The sequence below is a fragment of the Cyanistes caeruleus genome, chromosome 3 (genome assembly GCF_971803275.1).
Source record: "Cyanistes caeruleus chromosome 3, bCyaCae1.hap1.1, whole genome shotgun sequence".
Lineage (NCBI taxonomy): Eukaryota > Metazoa > Chordata > Aves > Passeriformes > Paridae > Cyanistes > Cyanistes caeruleus.
The window spans coordinates 32,222,633-32,244,409 of record NC_141703.1 but is presented as its reverse complement, the minus strand read 5'-3'; the positions used below and the strand labels follow the sequence as shown (position 1 = coordinate 32,244,409).

General features: G+C 41.9%; 1 protein-coding gene across 9 annotated transcripts in view; it reads right to left on the bottom strand.

The window, feature by feature from the left end:
• The window catches only part of GABRA5 (gamma-aminobutyric acid type A receptor subunit alpha5), a 56,277-nt gene that overhangs the window by 7,813 nt on the left and 26,687 nt on the right, over positions 1–21,777 (bottom strand). For all 9 annotated transcript variants that reach the window (XM_086880622.1, XM_086880621.1, XM_086880627.1 and 6 more), the window contains 2 exons: positions 20,769–20,851; positions 2,226–2,369 (listed from right to left, as the gene is read on the bottom strand). In XM_086880622.1, coding sequence (XP_086736748.1) covers positions 2,226–2,369; positions 20,769–20,851 — 227 coding nt within the window. The remainder of the gene's footprint in view (positions 1–2,225; positions 2,370–20,768; positions 20,852–21,777) is intronic.

Below are 21,777 nucleotides of genomic sequence, written 5' to 3'. Positions count from 1 at the left end.
TTTTTCCTGAGAAGCCGGCCAAAAGGCAGCTTGCCTACAAATCAGCAGAATCCCAAGGAACTGGTACAGGTCTGGCACTTCCATTTTAAAAAAAGTCTGCTAGAAAAAAGGAAATAAATGACCTATGACATACACAAACATTTTGTCTATGCAACTATAAGGGCTATGTAGTTTCACCTGTGTGTCATAAAAGCCAAAAAAGATCCAAGCACTTGGATTATGCAACAGCTATCTGGTTTTTCTTTTTTATGTTCGACAATTCAATAGAAGGAGGAAATGCCTTCGGTGGCCATTCGTAAGTAATGCTGATTACTGGCCTCCTACGAGCTTGATGAAGTCCAGAAAATCCATCGTTGACTGATGCTTTCCCTGTGCAAAATCGGATTTTTGTATTTTGCTAATCCCCGGTTACAATCTGTGTCCTGCTCTTTGTGATCCACCCTGCAATCAGAAGCCAGCCAGCCCAGATGTAACCCAGGACATTAATATCAAATCTTGACGTTGGAAACACAGCATTTTTTAGCATAAATCTTAACTACGTGAGGGAGGTGTTTACTGTGCGGAAACTTTGGGATTTGTTTGGAGTGTTTCCTTGGGCTGAGGAATACAAGGAGCTTTCACAGGCAAAGCGGCAAACTGGAAGTGGCCTGGAGCTGACACGCTGGAGCACTCACTGCCTGGGCTGGATGGTTTTCTTGCTCTGAGGAGCAGGACGAGGTTGTAGGAGATGCTCCAGTACATCCTTTGGATCTTTTTCTTGGTAACAATGAAGGCGAGAGGGGAGCTGCCATTCATTGCAGAAAACAACGCAGCTATGATGGTGAACTGGTAAGGAAAAAAGTGTCTTTACTCTTTAATGGGAGATAGTGTATTCATTCTTTTTCTGCAAAAGTGACTGCTCTCTTTATGTGTTTCTCTTGACTTTATGAATCTTTGCTTTAGCAGCGGCTTTGCATCTCCTGAAATGGGCAAGGGAGGGGGTGAATGTCTATAGGATGGAGATGGCAGTCAAATTTGTGGCTGCCCAAGGCAAGCCTTCCCTCACTTTGTGTCCTTTCTGGAGCACAAGTGGAAAGCTCAGATGTCCCCTCTTTATTTGGACACAAAGTTTTATGCATCTTTATGTTTTGGTTCAACTAACTTTGTGCGCAAGCGTACGTGTACCTGTTCTCATGTCTCCTAAATTTCCTTCTGATAGTAAAAGGTTCCTAATTTAATGTATACTTTGTACTTTGACCTCTACAACTCTGCCCACCATTTTTCACTGGGGACACAGTATATCACCAGCAGACTCTGTTGGGCCTTGCCTGCAGGATTTGCTCCCAGGCAAGTTGCCACAGGCTGCCCCTTTCCCCAGCCCAAGCCCCTGGCGACCACCAGCAGTGGAAATCCTCCTTTTCTTCACGGCAGGCTATTTCATTTCCACCTCTTCCCCCTCCCTGTGCTGGATGCCACTAATGCTCTCCAGTGGAGTGCATTGTGTAACCTGGTTAAGCTCCCATCCCACTGAGTGCACGTGATCCCTTGTCCCAGCCTCGACCCCCCCGGAGCCCCCCCACCAATGCACACCCAGGGCTGCCCTTGCGTGGGAGCCTTAAGAAGCAGGGGGGCACGGCTCACGTGGATGCCCGGCCTGGGATTAAAGCTTCTTTGCCTCCCTAATGCTGCCACATCTGGCGCCTCTGCTTGCAGCCCACGAGGGAATGGGAATCCTCGGGGCTTGCACCTCCTCCCCGGCCATGTGGTTCCCCGGACACGCTGCAGAGCCGTGCCATGGCACAGTCTCCCCCCGGCCCCCGTTCCCTTCCCCCCACGCGGTTCCATCAAGCAATCATTTTAAAGTGATGATTGAAACGGATCAAATGCGGGGGTGGTGTGTGCCTCCCAGGGTGGTTCCTCCCACGCCAAAATAAGCCAGCAACAGTGCTGGCAGCCTCAGCCAGGGCCATCGCCAAGAAACTGCACGAGGCTTCTCTGGCACTCCGGTAAATGCCAGGAGCTTGGATGCATCTTCAGCCACAGCCATGCAATGTACCTAAAGCCAGCATTTAACCCTCTCAGTGTTTAAATGCCTCTGCTAAGTGGCCATGAAGCTGCACAGGATCTCCCTAGCACTCCACATCCCACCGGTGCTTCCCTAGCCTTATTGCAAAATAACCAGAGCCTGTGAATCTCCCCTCCTGCTCCAGCCATCAGCAACTGTGGGATGGAAATATTCCCCCTACCTGTACTGGTACTGATGTTTTCCGTGCCCACAGTTTGTCCCATCAGGTGGTACTGGTTAAGTCGTGAGCCATCTTCGGCCACCACCACAGACGTTGTGGTGCTGTTAGTCCACACATAGATCACTTCAGAATTGGGGTAAGCATCTGCCAACAAGGGGGAAAAAAAGACAGTAAGGAGTAAAAAACACTGTGTAATATTTTAGTGGATCCTTAAATGATAATGACAGGGGGAGAGAAGAATGGAGGAGTGAGAGTGAATGGAGAAAAACAAATAAAGATGATATAATCATGGTCCCATATGCCCTGCTCAAAAAATATTAGGTTGAAGCCTTCTAATATAAGAGATGTGTGGGATGGTTTGTGAAAGGCTGGAACAGTGGAGGTATAAATATAATCCATCACAACCGCTCATTTTGGGAAAGAGCAGCTCAGACCTATACTCACCTCACTGCTGGCTCCTAAACCCCAGCAAGCTGCAAAAGGTACTTTGCTGAAGTTTCCCTTCAAAAGGACTCAGACACCTTGAATGCCAGGACAACAGGGACTCTCTGTGTCTTGTCCTGTCTCCAGGGTAGAATTCTAAGTGATGCCGTGTGCAGGTTCTGGGTCTGGTCTGTACGCACTGACTGGAATACGTACGTGTGGGTGAGGGCATAGGTCCTGCATGTGGATAAAGGCAGCTGGAATGTGCCTGACTGTGCCTGTGATGCTGAAGAGCAGACACAGGATGCAGGGGTGAGAATGCAGGAAGGAGAGCAGGAATGGGGCAGGGAGCTGCGAGGAGAGGGTAGGTGTTTGTGCACAGCAGAATGGGTGGTGGTGTGAAAACACCTGCACAACTGCAGATGTGTTTGTGACTTCTCTCATGTTCATTTAGAGGTCCTAGGAATTAAATGTGGTTGCAGTACTGCTAAGTCATTCCTTCCTCTCTAATGCTGCTGTAACTTTTAATGCTTTAACACCCAGACTGATCATAGTATTATACAGAAATCTCAGTTTGCTTTTACAGTCAGTGCTAGGTTTAGATTTTAAGCCCTCTCTGCAGATGGTCTCAAAAACTCCAGGAAACAACTCTATATTTAGTTATATTTAATGTAAATAGCTCTCACACTTTTTAGAACTCCCCTATCATTGAAAGCTTTCAGGTCACATTCCTTCAAGCATGTTACAGTAGGCTAGAGTATATTGTACTAAAATCTTTGGAAAACAGGCATGGCTTACTCTCCAAATGGAAGGTGAAAAGCAGTGAAAGTGGTCTGAAGTCAAGTACTAATATCTCACCTTCTGCACTTTCTAACTTGGAAGATATGTTTCTTTCTGGAAAAATCCTGACATCCTAGTTCATGAGACAACACACTGTGGCTTTCCAGATCAGGATTTGAGAGTCAAGGACAACAGGCTAGGCTGAAGGATGTGTACTCACTCCATCAGACAGTGTGTTTTGTTTGCTAGAGCAAGTGAGCTGTCTTGGAAAGGTGCAGCTCCATGGAGGACTTAAAAAAATTCATAGGCATTGGATCATAGGCAGTGGGTCAACATGAGCCTCTGAGGCACTGCAAGGGCAAGAAATATGGGAGGGAGGTTCCTGGATCCATACAGCCAGAAATGTCAAGCATAAAATGGGAAGCAATCCCAGTTCAGGCTAAGAGCCTGTGTGTAGCACAATGAACTTCACTTGAACGCTGGACCAGGTAACAGGGAAGAAAGCAGCACCTTCTTTGCACTGTTAAAAATGTTACTGTGCCGTATGTGGGAGGCAGGGCACTAGGCTAGATACACCTTTGCTTTGACTGTTTATGGCTTTTCACCCATACCTCAGAAAATACATAGAAATAATGAAGGCAGAGAGGTGGAGAGTTCAAAGGAAGGTTACAAGTACCTCCAGGGACCGGAAAATAAGTAATGATTTGAAACTTAAGAAGCTCAGCTTATTCAGCTCACTGACAAAAAGCTGAGATGTAGCTCAAGCTCTGACTATAGCTACTTGCATACAGAAATCAGAAACAAGGGTGAATCTCTTGGACTACTCACAAAAGGTGCCTGAAAGATAGTTCCAGGCAGATTCAGATGAAGAACAGGGCAGAACTTCCTACCTGGGTGGGAGGCAGTAATTATACAGTGGATAACCTTCTGAGAAAAAACAATTAAGAACTAGTGTCACTAGGAAGATAATGATAATTAGAAATCTTTTTTTTGTTATGACAGTTCCTGCTGTATCCAGGGCTGGAGCTGATCCTGGGTTTGGAAGTTGAGAATCTACAAATATTTCATCCTTTCCTAGCCACTGCCAGGACTGCCCACATGCCTTCCTTATGCTTTATGTATTTGCAGTAAAATTACTGTAATTACATGTTGTGATCTGCTTTGAAAGGCTAAGAAGGAATGTCTTCCCTGTTTCAAAATATTTGCATCACAAAATGTCATGGCATTTCACCTTTCCTTCAGAGCTGAGATACTTTATTATCTCTGAGATGATTACAAGTTCACAACGTACTGTAAATAATTTCAAAGCCAGATCTGGAGAAGACAAGCAGGAGGAGATGGGTCCATTTTAAAAAGTGATGGAGAAAGCCCTCCTTTTTTAAATGCTTATCTGGTGTATGTTGTTCATGTGCTGGTTATCCCCAGGGAACATGGCATTTGTTTAGGTAGATTTGAGATTGTCAGAAAATTTGATTTTTACCTATGCTACTTCCTATGCAAAGAAAAACTCCTAAAAACATTGGACTTTTTTTTTTGTTGGTATTTTTTTTTTTTCTGGGATGATCTCAATGTATCCCAACTCAGCAGTTCCCTGTCTCTGCAATGATCCCAACTACCAGGACAACAACTTTTCTGATGATGATACACATTAATTCATCCTGACTAGATGCTTCCCACTGTGAGTACTGTAACCAAATTCACTGAAACTGCAATCACACAGGAATTTAGGCCTGTAGGGCTGAACAAGAATTCAGATGCTTTGCTTCTCTCCTCTGCCTGGCCTGCGGGGCAGGGGAGTCCAAAAATATTGCAACAGCCCTGCTGTGAATTGCAGCCTTTGCTGGGTGCTAAAACACATGCAGTGGATGGAACAGGATCTGGGGCTCCAATGCTGCAGGAGTCCAGCAGCTCCTCTTGTAAAACACCTGCAATTCAGACAGAGCCCACAAGGTGCCGAAACTCCAGATCTCACGGGTACCCCTAAGCAATACTTCATGAGGCTGTTTTCTTTTGAAACCAAGTCAGGGAAGGGGGATGCCAATCCCAGGCCAGCTGTGGTGAGGAGAGAGAGCATTCAGACAGGCAAGAGCACAGCATGAAGCCAGTCCCTGCCTGGAGGAAGACCCTAGTCTGTAGATCCTTTCTCACAGGATCTATTGTGAGGCTACAAGACAGAGAGCTGTGTCACTGCTACACAGGAGTAGAGTATCCATGGGAGAAGGGACAACAGCTCACCTAGAAGAGACTCTTGTGCAAGGGCAGGATGCTTATAGCCAGGGCTTTAAGACACAATTTTAAAACACGAATGTGTTCTTGTGGAGCCCAACCCAGACCAATGCAACCTGCTGTGATTTTATCTCTTCAGGAGAAGTCTGTCACATTAGAATAGCATGAATTTGCCCCAATCTAGATATATTCTGCTGTGATGGATCACATATATGATATGATCCTCATCTATCTTCCATGCAAACACAATAAAACATGGTTTGTGTTTTAAGAAGTTCTAATACAAGATTTTGATTTCGTGCCTCCTTTCCTTACCGCACATCAAGTTCTGACAGGAAAAAGCCACTAGATTCTCCTTGGTTGGCACCTGACCATCTCTTTTCTGGTCATCTAGACAAACCTCCAGAGGGGTAAGCCTGTGGACTTTCAGCAGGTAGCTTTCTTCCTACTGCAAACTTTGTGATATATCTTCACAGAAGCCTCAAACTCCAATTATCTCCAGTTATTGACAACCGCAAGCTCCAGCTCTGTGGCTGATAACCCTTGCAGTATAATTAGGCATAGTCACATTGAAAGCTGACACTGTGGGTGTAGTATAGAATGATGTTATTTTGCTATCAGGGTAGAAGTACTAATGGAGACATGGTATTATTCATTGTCATACCAAATTTTGTCAAAAAATTTTCTTCCACTTAAGCAAAGCTTCCAGTAGGTTGCCAACTAGCCTTATTGCTGGAGCACCAAAGAGCTTCAGGTCATGCTTGTTTAGAGATAAGAGAAAAGTGTACCAATAAAAGGAAATATGGAAATATATCATCTCCTTTACATTACACACAGGGTGGGGATGTCTCCCAAAGGGTGAGAGGGAAATGTATTTGCAGCTCTGGGATAGCAAACTGAGAAAATGATCCTGGTAGTTTTGCAAGAGAAAACTCAACTTCAAAGCCACTGCAAATCCAAGTGAGACTTCTTGGTGTTTATTCGACTCTAATCAAGTGCATGTCTTCTGGATTTATGAGTCCAAATAAGTAATCTTGTGTACTTTACAATCATCCTGTTGTCTTGTCAAAGAAAGGAGGAGGCCTCATTAAAGTATCCTTTCTCTTCTACACTCACTTAGAAAAAGGAAAAAAAAGGTAGCAGTTGAGATGAACAGCTAAAATTACAAAGATGTATAATGTTATTAAATGTGAGAAAATGACAACAGACATTTATTTTTACTGGACAGTTGATAAATGGCTGCAGGCTTATCACCTACCAGAATGATGAAAGAAATAATATCTTCTATTATATTGACAAGCAGATCTATTTTTTCTACATTCTAGCATCCAACATACACCACACAATATAAAAAGAGTGAAGATGTCCCTTGTTCTTCTCCCACACTTTTCCTGCTCCTGTATGTCTGGCAAGGAAAGCCAGACATGGTCTTTCTTGTGCCAGTGAAGAGTGGGCAGGGGAGAGATCATAACCAGAGAGGAATTACATTAAGAAAAAGTACAGCAAAGCACAACAGTAAGTGGGTAACACCTGGAGCATCCCAGACATCTGCCTTGGCATTGATAGCCCTGTCTTCATTTACGAATGAAACAGTCTGAGCAGTGCAGAATCCCCCCTTCCATTCAAAAAGCAACTCAAAAGCAGGGAGTTTTCTCCTTACAGTGCCCCCACCACAGGGGCTACTGACAGACACTCTCCTTCTTGCTTTTCTTTCTCCTCCATATTTGAAAGAAACTCCAGAGGAAAGAAAAAAAAAAAAAAAAAAAAAAAAAGGAAGAGGTGAGAGGTGGTGGGGAAGAGTGTTTCTTGGCACCTTAAGTCAAATAAACCTAAATGTGGATGGATGAACCCAAACTCTGAGTCTATGGGACCCAGCTGTATTTCTAGGACTAATTTTTTTTAAGCTGTAACCCCTGAAAAAGAAAATCACCATGGATATCTACCAGTAAGTTTTCATTCCTGCATTACAGGCCGTAAAATAATAGAGAAACAAAGAATCCCTCTCCAAAACACGCTCTAAACCCTTTGACAGACCTCACAGGAAGCAAAAAGCAGTGCCTTCATAGTTAGGTTAATGCAGCCTGTGCAGTGTGTTTGGATGCCCACCTAGCAAGCCTGAGGTATGTTCTAGAATTAATCACACCATTTACCCACAAGCCATTCCTGGAACTTTCAGAATTATGCTAGTTGGATGCTGAATTAACTTAAAGAGATACTGCAGAAAGATGAGTTCTGGTTTGTTTTCTATTTTATTCATTCCAATTGTGCAGTTACATTCTAAGCCTTTATTATCGTGACTTTTAGTACATGCCACAGGGATTGTCAGACTGCCTAATCTTGGGAGTATTGCTAATCCCTGCCAAAGCCTGTTGATTGGGGAAGATGTGCATAAATTGTCAGCTTTTTCAGAAACTCTAATTACAATCTGAATTCACATACAAATATCTATCTTATCTAACCATTAATGTATTTGACTCACTTAGAGGCTGTTATATAACTCACTAGTGATCCAGATTTACAGCCTCTCAGACTCCTGCAGGCTGCAAAACAGTGCTGCTACTAAGCCATCATGTACCAGCTTGAATTCTAAGAGTCAGGCTGGATTTCTTGTGGTTTTTGCATAAATACTTTGTAGCCCATTACAAAGCATCTGTCAACAGTTGTGCCTATGTGACTCAGGCCAGATTTGAGCTCCGTAATTGGAATTTCCCATTAAAATGACTTTGTAAGAATTACTCGACGTACAAATGAGATCATTCTATAGGAAGAGCAAATGGAAAACAAATCCAGTAAAAATGTACTTTTAAATATAAAAATAACAAGACATGGGACTAATATGCATGGTCAAGGTCTTGGGGGAAATAATTTTTTATAAAAATTATACTTTTATGTAAAATAGCAATTTAAATACTAAGAGAAATGTATTCATATATTAAATGATTTAGAGCCTAAAATGAAGACTTTGACATAGTGTGATGAATTCTGATGTTCTTAGGAGAATTTTAGGGTTACAGCAATTACTTTAGGGACCTGAAATCATTAAAATTGAGACTGATCAATTAAAATGGCCTGAGTTTACAGCATATGGACAAACAGCATGCATGGTTTAAAATACATCATACACAAGAAGTGTAATGTACAAATGCACAAAAAAAGTGTAGTGTACAAACACAGGAGACTCATGTAAACAGGAAACTCATGTAACACAGAGTCACAGGATGGCAGGGACTGGTGGATACCTCTGGTGATCATCTGGTCCCACACCCTGCTGAAGCAGAAACACCAAAAGCATTTTTTCCAGCACCATGTCCAGTCAGATTTTTAATATTTCCACGGTACTCTCCGTTGCCAACTGTCAATCAATCTCTCTTGACAGCCTGCTCCAGTGTTTGGCCACTCCCACAGTAAAAGCATGTTTTCTTCTGTTCAGATGGAATTTAATGCTTTTTAATGACCACTGGCCCTTATTCTGCCAGTGGGAACTACTGAGCAGCACCAAGTTCCCTCTTCTTTCATTCCCCAATCCATGCTATTTATACAGATGGACTGGGACCCTCTGAGCCTTCCCTTCTCCATGCTGAACAGTCCAAGATCTCTGTCTCCCCTCACAGTAGAGATTACCCAGCCCTTCAGTGATTGTTGTGGCCCTGAACAGGATTCTCTCCACAAAGTCTCTATTCTTCTTGCACTGGGAAGCTCAGATTGGCCATGCACTCAGAATGGTTCCAGATGTGAGTAAAAATTAAATGCCCAGAAGGAACCATTTTTGGAATGACACAGTATCATTGTCTGTGACAATAGAGGACATCCAAGGAGGAAATTATTCATGAAAACTGATGAAACTCATGAGCATATTCATAAAAAATTATAGGACACCACTGGCTGTATAACAGGCAGTAGAAAGTCCAGTTACACTAGAATTTCATTTCTATCCTTCCTGAAATTAAAATAAAAATACAATTTGGTAATGTAAGTAGTATTCTATATGTTTTCCTGATACAGTTTTGCTTGATCTTCTTGTCACATTATGCAGGGAATAGTATAGGATGCTCTGAAAAATGTGCCAGACAGGTCTCAAGAGAATTCATTACTAGGCAACACTAATATACTCCACTGATCATTGCTAAAAAAATAGAGATCTAAGTTAGAGAAAAATAATTCTCTTTCAGAACATAATTTACAAGTCACCTCAGGAGAAGGTGGGAATAGAAATTTGGCTTGGAAATGAAATGGAATCACAGACTGTACCCACAAGGTGGTCAAACATACAGAACTGGAGATGTTTGTTCAAATTCACATTGAGACGCACAGTTTTGCAAAAGCCATTTTCTTTGGCTTTTCAAAGGAAGAAATCAGGTGGAAGGTCCTGCGTAATTTTAGAAGTTCCAGATAATGGGAGAAAAGTCTAAACATGACCTGACTTTGAGGTCAAAAATATAAAGCAAAGGAAAAAAAAACCAAACTGAAAGCAACTGTGATTTTGGAGGTTGGATTCAGGATTACCATAGGCAAGTCTGTTGACTTCTTTAATACAATAAATTGACTGTTTTCAAGTTGGTACACTAAACCACAGTCATACTGATGATGGATGTAACACAAATACTAATGAACAGTGTCGTCCTAATAATTCAGTCAGGCATAGCACCTTCACAAGACGCAATTGCAGCATTTAAGAAGAGCCCTGAGCTTGGAGCTGTGCAGAGTAACATTGAATGGCTCCTAAGAGTGATCATGATCACCAGTGACAGCAGCTCTTTCTTGCCCCATCATGCTCACCCATACCATGGGGGAGCAGTAAGAGGGGAGCATCTATTTCCCAAGCACTTGGATTGCAACTGGGAGTTTTCACCTGCTGTGAAATCTGATACACAGGCAATAAAAACCAGGCATGGCACACTGAACTGAGCTACGTGTTTCAGGATTGCAGATTCTCATGGCTCCAGTCAGAAAAGGAGAAAAAAAAACAGCAAAGAAAATGTGTTTCCATGGTGCAGCCTGGAGCATGCCAAACAGCAAACAGCCACATAGGTGTAGATAACTGAACTCTGCCACTCGTGGTGTGGGGTGCCTGCCACAAGCTGACTGAAAGAAGTGGGGATGTTACACCTGTGGGGATGTTACACATCCAGCGCTCCAAGGTACCAGCAGCACCAGATCACCCCCCCAGGGCTCCTACTTCCATCTGAGAGCTGATGTTAGGGAGCGTCATGCCTCCCTTCTTTTGCCTCTTCCCGTTTTATCCCCTCACTGAGGCCAGTCGTTGTAACACAACCTCTCTCTTTATTCTCAGGTTTAGTGGCAGCTGTCTCAGTCTAGAGCTAACCTGAGAACTGATTTTACATCACATTTAATGGTGGCTACACAACTGCTTTTCATATGGAACTTGTCAAAATCTGGTATGCCAGCCTCTGATCTTTTTTCTTTTTCCCTTTTATGGCTGGCATAAATATGCACTGTAAGAGGACTAGGGAAACAGAAGAGTGGGATGTGCTAGGATGATATTTTAAATGCTAAATATCCTAGGAATGTTTCTGACCTGATGTTGGTCTTTCTAGGCCAGGCATGTGGTAATTCCACACCAGCCAGCCAATTTGAATGCTGTACTAACACTTAATGAAGTTTGAATTTACAATACAATATTAGGCACTTTTATTAACTACTTCATTAGGAAAAACAGCATGGTTATGGGGCTGATGTTAAGACATTTAATTCACTTTTTGCAAGACAAACTAAAGTATCCTCCAAAGTGTGGCAAGACAGTGTTACTCACTTTGCCTATAGTACCTTTGCCTTGATTGCAGTGCTCCCGTCCTTTTGCAAGGTGCCATTTAATATCAGCAAAGCTAACATGACCTGCTCTGCAGGAATGTCACTGGAGCTTCTTTTGAGAAATGCAGAGTGAATTTTAGAAAACACTCAGTTGATTTTGTTGTGGAGGGCGCCTTTACAAACACGGTAATTTTGGCCACATGTAACATCACAGAATGAAACTGTAACCTCACTGTAATCTACAGATATTCTTCTCACCCACTTAAGTGGCATCAGGGACTCAAACATCATAGTTAGTGTATCTGCTGAGCTTTCCATTCAAAGCACCCTTACCTATAAATCTGTATGGCCTGAATCCAGCTGAGAGTGATCTGAACTACTTGCACGGCTAAATATATACCTCTGTTTCTGAATCCTATCCCTTAATGAAGACATTTACAAATCTCAGAAGTACTGCTGCATTAATAGCACTATGTGAATGTGTAATCAATAGGTATGCAGAGAGAGCAGGCTGAAATATTATTATTCAAACACTTTAACACTGCCTCGAAATTTCAACTACAAGAACTTATTCCCTACACAAAAAGTTGCAGTTATCTAAACCTCCAAAGATGGATTATAGACCTCTGCTCTGGGGCACAGTGCAGCCCTGTATTTCAGAGAAAGGGATAAAATCTCCTGAGGCCGTCAGTTCGAAGTGCCTGGCCTCAGTGATGGATACGAGCAGCCTCTCTGAGGTGAGCTGTTCCTGTCAGGGGCACTGCCATTCCACCTGCTCTCTGCTAGAGTACTCAGGCACACATCCTCTCTTCAGAACTGTCCCCTCCCAGTCTCTCTAGAGACCCAGATCCAAAGGTGCTCACCATCTCATTTTCTCTGTGCACATATAAAACATCTCCTTATTTACAGCTATCAACTGACCTATTTTAGGAGGAGATTAACCTGAGCCTAAAAATATCTACTTCTCTCCCCTAAGACAGTGAGAGCAATCAGCTCAGCTGTATATATTTACCCTACAAAAATATAAATTTAGGAGAGAGGAATCCCAGCTTTGCTGACATATTTAGCTCCGGGATGTTTTCTGCAAAATGGCTGGCTGCTGGTGCAGGCTGGCTGTGAGGAGACTTTCAGTAGCAATCATGGTGAAGGGGGAAAAAGCAGAAGGCTTATCAGGCTTTTTTTCCCAGTTTTCTTTCTTTCTTGTTTCTTCATTTGGGATAACATGAAACAACTGTTTCCTTCGAAGCTGGACTGGGACTGTGGCAGTACTAGATGACAGCTTGGCTCTCTGTGCAGGAGAGGAGGCTAATGAGGTTCCAGCAATTTAGGTGGAGGACTTCCTGGCCCACCAGAGACTGAGGTGTCATAAAGGAGCTGCCAGAGTAGAAACTGAAATCCAAGTTTAAGCAGCGTCTTATAGCTTTTTTCCTTCCCCAAAAACCCTAGGCAAGTAATTTTGTCATTAATGTACTGCAGTAGCACTGGGAGGCTCTAATTGAACCTAGGGACCCATAACGACAGAGGCAATAAAAGCAAGTAATGAACCACTCTATCTTTGCTCAGAAGAGACTGTAATTGCTCTTTGCTTCCTTTATGCCCACCTGCAAAATGCAGGCAGCAGAGACCTACCAACCTCAAACGGGGATCAGGAGAATGATTCCAGAAATGTTTATAAAATGCTTACAAGCCATGGAAACAGCCACCTTAGAAAATAAGAGACATTAAAAACCTGGCTTGTGAAGCAGTGGAGCAGTATCTACCCATTTGTCACACTTACAAACAATATCCCATTTGCCAGTGGTATAGACCCATGATCCACGGCTGGCAACTGTAGGCCTGGCGCTGCCTTCTGGGGCATTATGAGATGTCTTTTCAGGTTTGCACCCAAAGGCCATTTGAAAGCCTAAAGCATATTAAGCAGAGTCTCTGCGTGTTGTTTTCTATTGCTGACAGCTCATATTGATTCCCTGTAACCAGGCAGCTGTGCAGCCTTTAAATTTAGGCAGTGATCTCCAAAGTGGGGAACGCGTGCTGATGTTTGCAGGCACGGAACATGCCGGATCTGCACGCGGCTCCACCACAACCCTGTCTAGACCGCTTTCAGGGAGACAAAAACACCACTGCTGAGTATCTCCACACCAACCCCTACCCCTGCCTGAACTTTTGTTTCCTTGAGCTCAAAACCTCCACCAGCTGAGCTTTTCTTCCCCAAAGAGCACGAGCAGGTGAGTCTCCTCATGATGAGGCTGCTCCCAGGGCAGGCAGAGCGCAGCCTTTCAGTGCTGGCTGCTCAAGGGGCAGCAAAAGCTGCTGTCAGCACCCCCCAGCAAGCACCCCTACTGACCCAAAAAAAGGGGCTTTGTTAAGGATGATCCTGCCTGCATGGACACTGCCCTCAGTTGGTAGGGAGCCAAGCCCTCGGCCGCTGCACGTCAGCAGAGCTTGCAGCCTGGGCTCAGTGCTGGCTGCAAGACATGGGGAAGACAATAGCTTTTGTTCTTTCTGACCTCCCTTTCTCACTCTGTTACAAAGCTAAGAGGGAAAAACTCACTGGTTTCTATGCAGTGGGTGACCAGAAGTAGGAGCTGACTGACCCAGAGCCCGGCACTGCTCTGCAGGAAAGCCATCACACAGCCAGAGGGCTGGGCTGCAGTTTTAAAGCGTTTTAAAAATTATCTCAGTGCACACATAAAGTAACCATGTATATATGACAAAGTCTTTGGAAAGTTAAATAGTGACAGTGACGGCAAGTGCTTGAAGGATATACTAGCAGTTTCTTCAGCCTTTTCAAGTCCTGGATGGATGTCAAGTCCTGGATGTGTGTCACTGTAAAGGGTGAAGAAAAACTGACTGATCTGATCATTTTAGGGAGCCCTTTTCCCTTTTGTCAAACTTACAGACAAAACTGACTGGGCTCCTATAACAGCAGCAGCTGCAGAAACCCACCACATTGCCCAGGTCCAGAACCCTGTGTTTTAATTTCTAAGTAGATTCCTGTTAAGAAATCTTCTTACATCTCTGGAATACTTGAATGTTACAGTATTTTCTTTTATACATCATTCTTGGAATTTCCTGCCCTTTGGGTGTTCTGGGCTACATTGCTTCACCTTGACTGTGGGACCAAACTGCCCAGAATGCTGGACTAAAGAAGCTACATTGCTATACATACATGTCTGAAATGGCTATAGGCTCTGGGCAACACCTGTGAGAAGGCTTAAGTGTCTGCTGTTATAACCCACTTCACTCAATGCAGAAGAAACAGCACAGCTCATACAAGATGCTTGAAGAAGTGGTAAAGTTGTCTCTATATTAAACAGCCCTACTGACTGTTTCATTTAGATCCTTTGAAAAATGGGACTTACAGCAGAAATAGCTAAAATAGTCATTAGGAGAGATAGAAAAGTTCACCACCAATATAATGTAACACCTAACCAATCTGCAGCAATGACTGTTTCTTCTGAACAAAGTATGGTTTTGTATGTCTGAGCTAGCAATGCAGAGAAAAATTGACTTCTAAGTTGCTCTGACTAGGGTGTAATAAAGTTACCTACATGAGATAGTGCTGCAAAAAAAAAATAGGAACTTCTAAAATATGATTCATCTTATCCTTAGGCAGATATCAAAAATAATTCTAATGAACCTCACTGCAGAAGTACTTATTTCCTTTCAATGGCCATAAAGGGACTTCAGATAACTAACTGGGGCATATTTTCTATTTGAAATTGTCACAGATCCGTCACATCCATTCCCTAGAGCTTTGCTGTCAATATAAGGCTTTTGATAGGGCCAAATCCCTGTGCTCATTCTGCATTATTTTATTTTTTTTTTTTAACAACACAGCCCCATGACAAGTCATCTGCTCATGATTCCAAGGAAAATAGAGGCAAAAACCAGTAATACCATTAGGCAGTGTCCACCCCCTCCATTCATTCTTAGAGCTCCACAGAAAATTAGGCTAGATGCCTTTGTTTTACTAGCTAGCTATGCTTAAGTAGAACTACAACAGTAGTCCAACACAGTTGTCTAGACTGCCTTTTTGATGCTGCCAAAAGCTAGAGCTCTAGCTTGTAAACAGCTAAAAATAAGGGGAAAAGTATGCTAACTAAAAAGGTGGTTGGTAGCTGGGAGTAATAGAGGGTTGAAAGAGAGAGAAGAAAAATAGATCAAATGTCTTAGAAATATTTAGTTTTAATATACCTTATTTTAGTAATTCAATATCCATTGCAATGGAGGTGTCTAAGGAAGCAGTGGTAAACCTTAGGAAAAACAAAGATATTACCTTAGTGAGCAGAACACCACCAAACCTATCCATTTCCTAATAATTGACTTCTGCCTTAAATCACAAAATCACAACTTAGTCTTGAATTCGGCTGCTCACCATTTCACAGAGGTCCTCCCTGGCTCTCTCTCCACGTGTCTTCACAAGGAAGGCACTAATACATCCCAGCAGAGTCAACAAGCTGTGCTGACTATCTCTGCTCTCAGGAATAAATTCAAGGAGCCTCTTCTCCCCAGCTGTAGGGACAAGTAGTAGAAAAACTCTGCCTCTACATATGAGATTGTGGTTCCAGCTGTCCCTGAAAGCAACCTATGACAAGCTTCCTAAGAGCCATTTCCACTTTTCAAAGTCTCTTAAAATTAACATTTCTCTCTATTTATTATTCATTTAATTATATTCTTATACAAGACTTTTACACAGGGGTTTTGAGAGGCCGAATACATTATTTATCACATTTTACTAAACCAGAATTAAAGTCTGTTTAGAAGGACACTGTTTTCAAGTTCTCCCCTCATACTTGCAGGTTTCCTGAAGCTCTTGCAGGTGCTAATGGTGAAAAGTACAAAATAAGATAAACCCTGTAGATGCCTTCACCTCCATGCCTTCTCTGCACTTTAAGGAAATATCAGGGAAGTTTTCTTAAAATACCTTTTTTTTTTGAGAAATTTCTCAGTGGCTACAAGTGAATGGATAGTTTGTGAACAATGAGTGCCTTAATGTTCAGTGTGGAAATAAAATCTGGGATAGTGGTGAAGTTACTGCCTCCTCATTACTCTGACTTCACCACGCTTATTAGAGGAAAGCAATTTAAGCATATCTCCTGGTACAGAAATAGCACTTTCCTTTATCAAAAGTTAAACTGTGACTTAGTTTGAGGTGTTAAAAAGGAAGATGTACATAAACCATGTTAGCTACTATCTCCAGACACTACAAGTTGTTTCCTTACCAACAGCTGGAAAGCTCACTTGTTGATCAACACTGATCAACCTTGGCTATCTTTGTGGCTGACTTGAAATTCATCAGGAATAAACACAGGTCCTCTTTTTCCTGTGCTCATGAGCTTGGGGATCTCATTATTTTCAGAATATTCATTAAACTCTCTACTTTAAAAATAAAGAGTTTTGCTGCTGAGTGACTAGTGGGCAGCTGCTTCATGTATCTATTCCACAATACAAGATCTGATAACCCCATGGGCTCAGGCACTGTGTCTTCAGGAGACAGCTGTCATAAATAGACCCCACCTTACAGTATTTGATATTGTCAAAGCACCAATTAACAGCAATTAACTAATTCATCTTCAGGGCAACCCTGTGAGCTAGGTAACACCGATATAATTAACACAGGAGTAAAATGAGATTTAGGAGTTAAGTCAGTTGCCTGGGCAGAGGCCTTCATGGTCTAGTGGATTAGACATCTGCCTCTCCAACCAAAGACGTTGAGTCTAATCCTTTTTCTGACACTGATTTGCTGCATGACCTTACGGAAAGACAATTAACTTCTCTGTTCCAGCTGCCCTAGAGATAATGATGCTTACCTACCTTGGTGACACATGGGCGTTTGGAAACTGTACTAAATTATACTCTTAATGTATTCTTTGGGACCGTCAGTGGAAGAGGTGAAACATTAAAGCTAGAAAGCTTTAATGTCCATGCTATTTTATCTAATTCTTCCTCCCCACACCAGAAATAGCCTGGGGTTAAGATCAAATTTCTTGGGTTAAGGTGCTCCTAGTGGAACTGCTTCTGGCATCAGGAATTTTCATTACCTCCTGCTTGACCAGTGAAGTTTAGACTACAGGTCAGCACTAGAATTGCAGTGGGAAGTTATTTTAAATTTGGCCATGGAAGAAAGCAGCACCCTTCCCATGCTACCATGAGGTAATGAGCAGACTGCCACAGAAATCCCCATCAAGCACCCTGGATTCAAAGGCAATGGAGCCTGCTGCAGAGACCTCTGAACTTATGCATCATCCCCAGCTCCCCCTAAATGAGACTTCTGTAGGATAACAGGTGTCCTGACCTTTAGCAGGGATGCAATTCTGCAGGAAAAATACCTGCATGCATGTACCCCTGGAGCAGAGCAACCTGATCTTGCCATCTTGGAGCAGTAGGGAGCTGTACTTACGAGAAGGACAACTAAAACCTGCTCTGGTCGTTTCATTTTCATCTGTCCCTGAACTTCTGTCCTTTTCACACATGCCATAGAGTGTTAAATACCACTTCTGCAGTGGGCATTTAACTGCCCAGCAGGTATCTAGGCTGGTGGCATGCACAGGTAACGTTATATCATATTTTGTGTATTTGACCAGACTTTTAATTATTTCTAAGAAATATTCTCTTGCTACGCATCATGTTTCCTAGGCCCATAAAATCTCCCACAATTCTAATGTACCAAAAAATCAGTCAAATAGGACATAAGAATTCAACATTTACCTCTATTTATGTGAAAAAGATTAATTTTTTCCTTCATAATGAAGAAAACACCAGGTACTTTTTGCCTTTTTCCTGCTGAATTATAGCAAACATAGTGAACTCTCATGCAGCCAGAAAATTAATAACCTGCTCCTGCCTCTGCTGCAACCATGATCACTTCTCAGCATCCTTTCTGCTGCTGATCTGCTGGGTACCAGCTCTTTCATTTTGCTCTCTTCATCCTCAGACTGGCTAGCACCAGTTTCTTCTCCACCCTCCCAGCTCCATTGATAATGTGTTTAACATTTACTTTGATGCTATCCCTTGAGGCTTTTCAAAAACCTTTTTGGAAAGAAGACCATTAAAAAAATAAAGCCTTTAGGGAAAGACAGTGAGGAAAGCTAAAGCAGAAAGGGTACGTGCTTATGTATCATATTCCCCTGTAGGTTTTATCTTGCTGCAAGCCTGGAGGTGACTCAATGCAAACCCATACTGCTGTAAATAAGGAATAAATATTGTCCTCTCCTAAATACACCTGGACTAGTTCAATAAACTCTGATTTACTGGCTGCTACTTGTACAAACATATTCATATTAAATGCCAATAAATTACTAGAGAGCTGTCAGATCAGTAACACAGATATTCCCTGAAGGCTGAAAGCTTGTCCCTATATATTTACTTACTGCAGAGGCCAGTGGTGTGGCTAGCACAGACCAAATCTACAATCACAGACCATGTCTACACACTGTGAAAGAACTTAAAGGTGACTTGTAATACCTCATAAAGGTATTCTAGGATTTTATTCTGAGCATGGCAAGGAGCATAAACTAAAACTCTGTTCACCCCTCTCAGGCCTGAAATAGAAATCCTTAGTGCTGGTTTTGACACAGATTAAAATTACCTCTGTGCTAAGAGGTGATTAACATGTAATGCATTTGGCACTAGCAGGACACATAATTACATTCAGACAGATTACTGGGCACTCCTAAGCATTTGTAGCCTATCTTGTAATGTTATCTCATGCACTCACACGTTTGATTGGGATGCTATTTTCTTTTTGGTCTTACTATGTGGAGAGGTAGAACCTGTAATTTACTGCACCTAATCTACTAATACATGGAAACAAACTTCCATTTAACTTTCATGTTGAGCTTCAGATCTCTGCAGCATCAGGCTCTTTGTTTAAATATGTATGTTTCAGTATTGCATATTTTGCAAGATTTCACAGAACTATGAAACATACCAGGTTTAGTAGTCTAGACTAGAAATCAACAGATGCAACTTAATCTATTGATAGAGCAAATAATATGTAATACCAGGAAGGATAACTTCTTTTTCTTTGTCTTATTAATTCTTTCCAGTGGCTTTTGTTTAATCCTGTGTATAAACAATTACAATCTCCTGTGAGATGTTTTCCCATTTTCAAGATCAGAATTAAATGGGTGATTTGCATACATGTTTTTTAAAGTGGAATGTAAAGGTGTCTGAACCTTCAGATTTATATTGGCTTTGCTGTAAATTAATGCTGCTGAAGTCAATGAACACACTTGAACCTGCAGTGACCTTGTAAAATACTGGTGGCTATTTGGATGCAACAGAATCTATCTGGATTGGAAGAGGGAAAGGAAATCAGTTCATCTTAAGTTTGGTAATGTGGTATAGTTACTGTAAACAGTGTTTTTACTTCTTAGTATGATCACTAGAAGACAATGTATAGTCAGTATTAAATCAGGGCAGATACAGACGATAAAGGCAAAGCTTAATCTTGCTAGGATTAGTGACTCTAAATTGATACGGCTGAAAAACATTGCAAAATGCTGGAGTTAGGTGGCTTCAGGGGCTAGCAAAATGCCTTGCCTGGTAATTACCAAAAGTCTTCAGAGACAATGATTGCACCTGGAAGCTCTGATTTGATTACCAAAATTAAAAAAAAAAAAAGTCTACTGCAGTAGCCTCATTTGTACTTTAATTAAGAGCTTTGTTTTTAAATATAACCATCTGATTCCCTGGGGATATTTTTAAAGTAAGCTTCTGGCAAGGCAGCAGTGTGGTGGATTAGAGGCTTGGAATTGAGGAAAAATCATCGTTGGGCATACAGTTTAGAATAATGTGTGCATATATACAAATACATGTGTATTAAACATCATGTAACAGGATACAGGACTGGATTTATTAAAGCCAAATGGAAAGATATTTCCTCTTTTAATATTCTAGATCTCTTTTAATATATGCAATGCAGATACTGCACAGCAGTCTGATTCATGTAAATACCATAATAATTGCACATCAATCTGATCAGTCCAGTGAAAGCTCTGTTTTACTCCAAACAAAAAACCAAGTTATCAATCCAGTTGTCTGCATCTAGAACTCCATCTAACAGTGGCTTTTACACTTGATGTGGATATACAAGACATATCACCCATCAACTGACTGTTTATCTTGGAGTATGCAGACATGACTTGAAAAGCAGAAGGCTCAGATAAAGCACAGTCATGGAAAAGAAGCAGCAGGGTAGCAGCAAGGGGGGAAGAATGGGGATGCTAAAGAAAAAGGAGAGAGCGGGGAGGGAGGGTGAAAGATCTATACTAGAAATGTCTGAACATGAGAAGCCAGAAAACAGTATTTTTCTAGTTCTTGTTCCAGAAGAGAACTTACAGCTTCCAAATTTTAGTGGGCAAGCATGTGCATCCATGGGGAAATCTTCAAGCTGCATGGGACATTCAGCAGAGATGGTCAATCTGTGGGGGAGTAAAAAGAAAACACATTATTTTTTTTTCCCCTGCACTTTTCCTTTAGGCCCCTCACTGCACTACAAGAATGCTGACACAAGCATGCTTTTCCTGAAGGCTCCTTGCTCCTGCTGAAATCACAGCAACCCCCTGTATAACTGCACATGAGATAAGCCAGGTGGACCACTCTGTATGCATGCCCTAGGCATTACCTAGTAACCCTGAGACATGTGAAATGATTTTATCTATGTAGGCTGTCCCAATAAGATCATTCTTTCTTATTATTACATGAAGAAACCCCTGTGATGAAGTTTCTGCCATACACCTTACACTTACCTGCTCTCTGTACATTTTACAACTAGACTAGGAATTTGACTCCTGGGTCAAACAGCACTGTTACAGACATAAAGAATCACTGACTTTATAGGTAGATACAATTACTTAAATCCATTAAATATTTACAGATAAAAGTATATAATATAACTAATTATAGCTATATATAAAGTTATATATAATCAAGGATATATATGCATCACTTGATACAGCACTATAGTTAACTTCTATGGAAATCACATGGTACTGAAGTCCATTTCAGTTCAACACACTGAATTACCTGGGCATCTTGTCAGGCAAAACAACAGGGTAATTTTACCCTGCATACTGCCTAGGGAAGCAATTCTATCCTGGACTCCCCAGCCACTATGTGGAAATATTTCATCTAGACTGGACATAGGGTTAGGAAAGTAAAGACCTTTAGGCAAATAGAGATGTTTCCCATGGATGTTCTGCATGACTGACAATCAAGCTGAAGACTAAGAATAGTCAGAGGTAAATTTCTGAGCAGTGTAATATCAGTTATATTGATAACAAATGCATCAAATATATCAAATATCTCAAGAGAGCCAAAACTTGCTCCTAGCACAAGGAAAATCTGT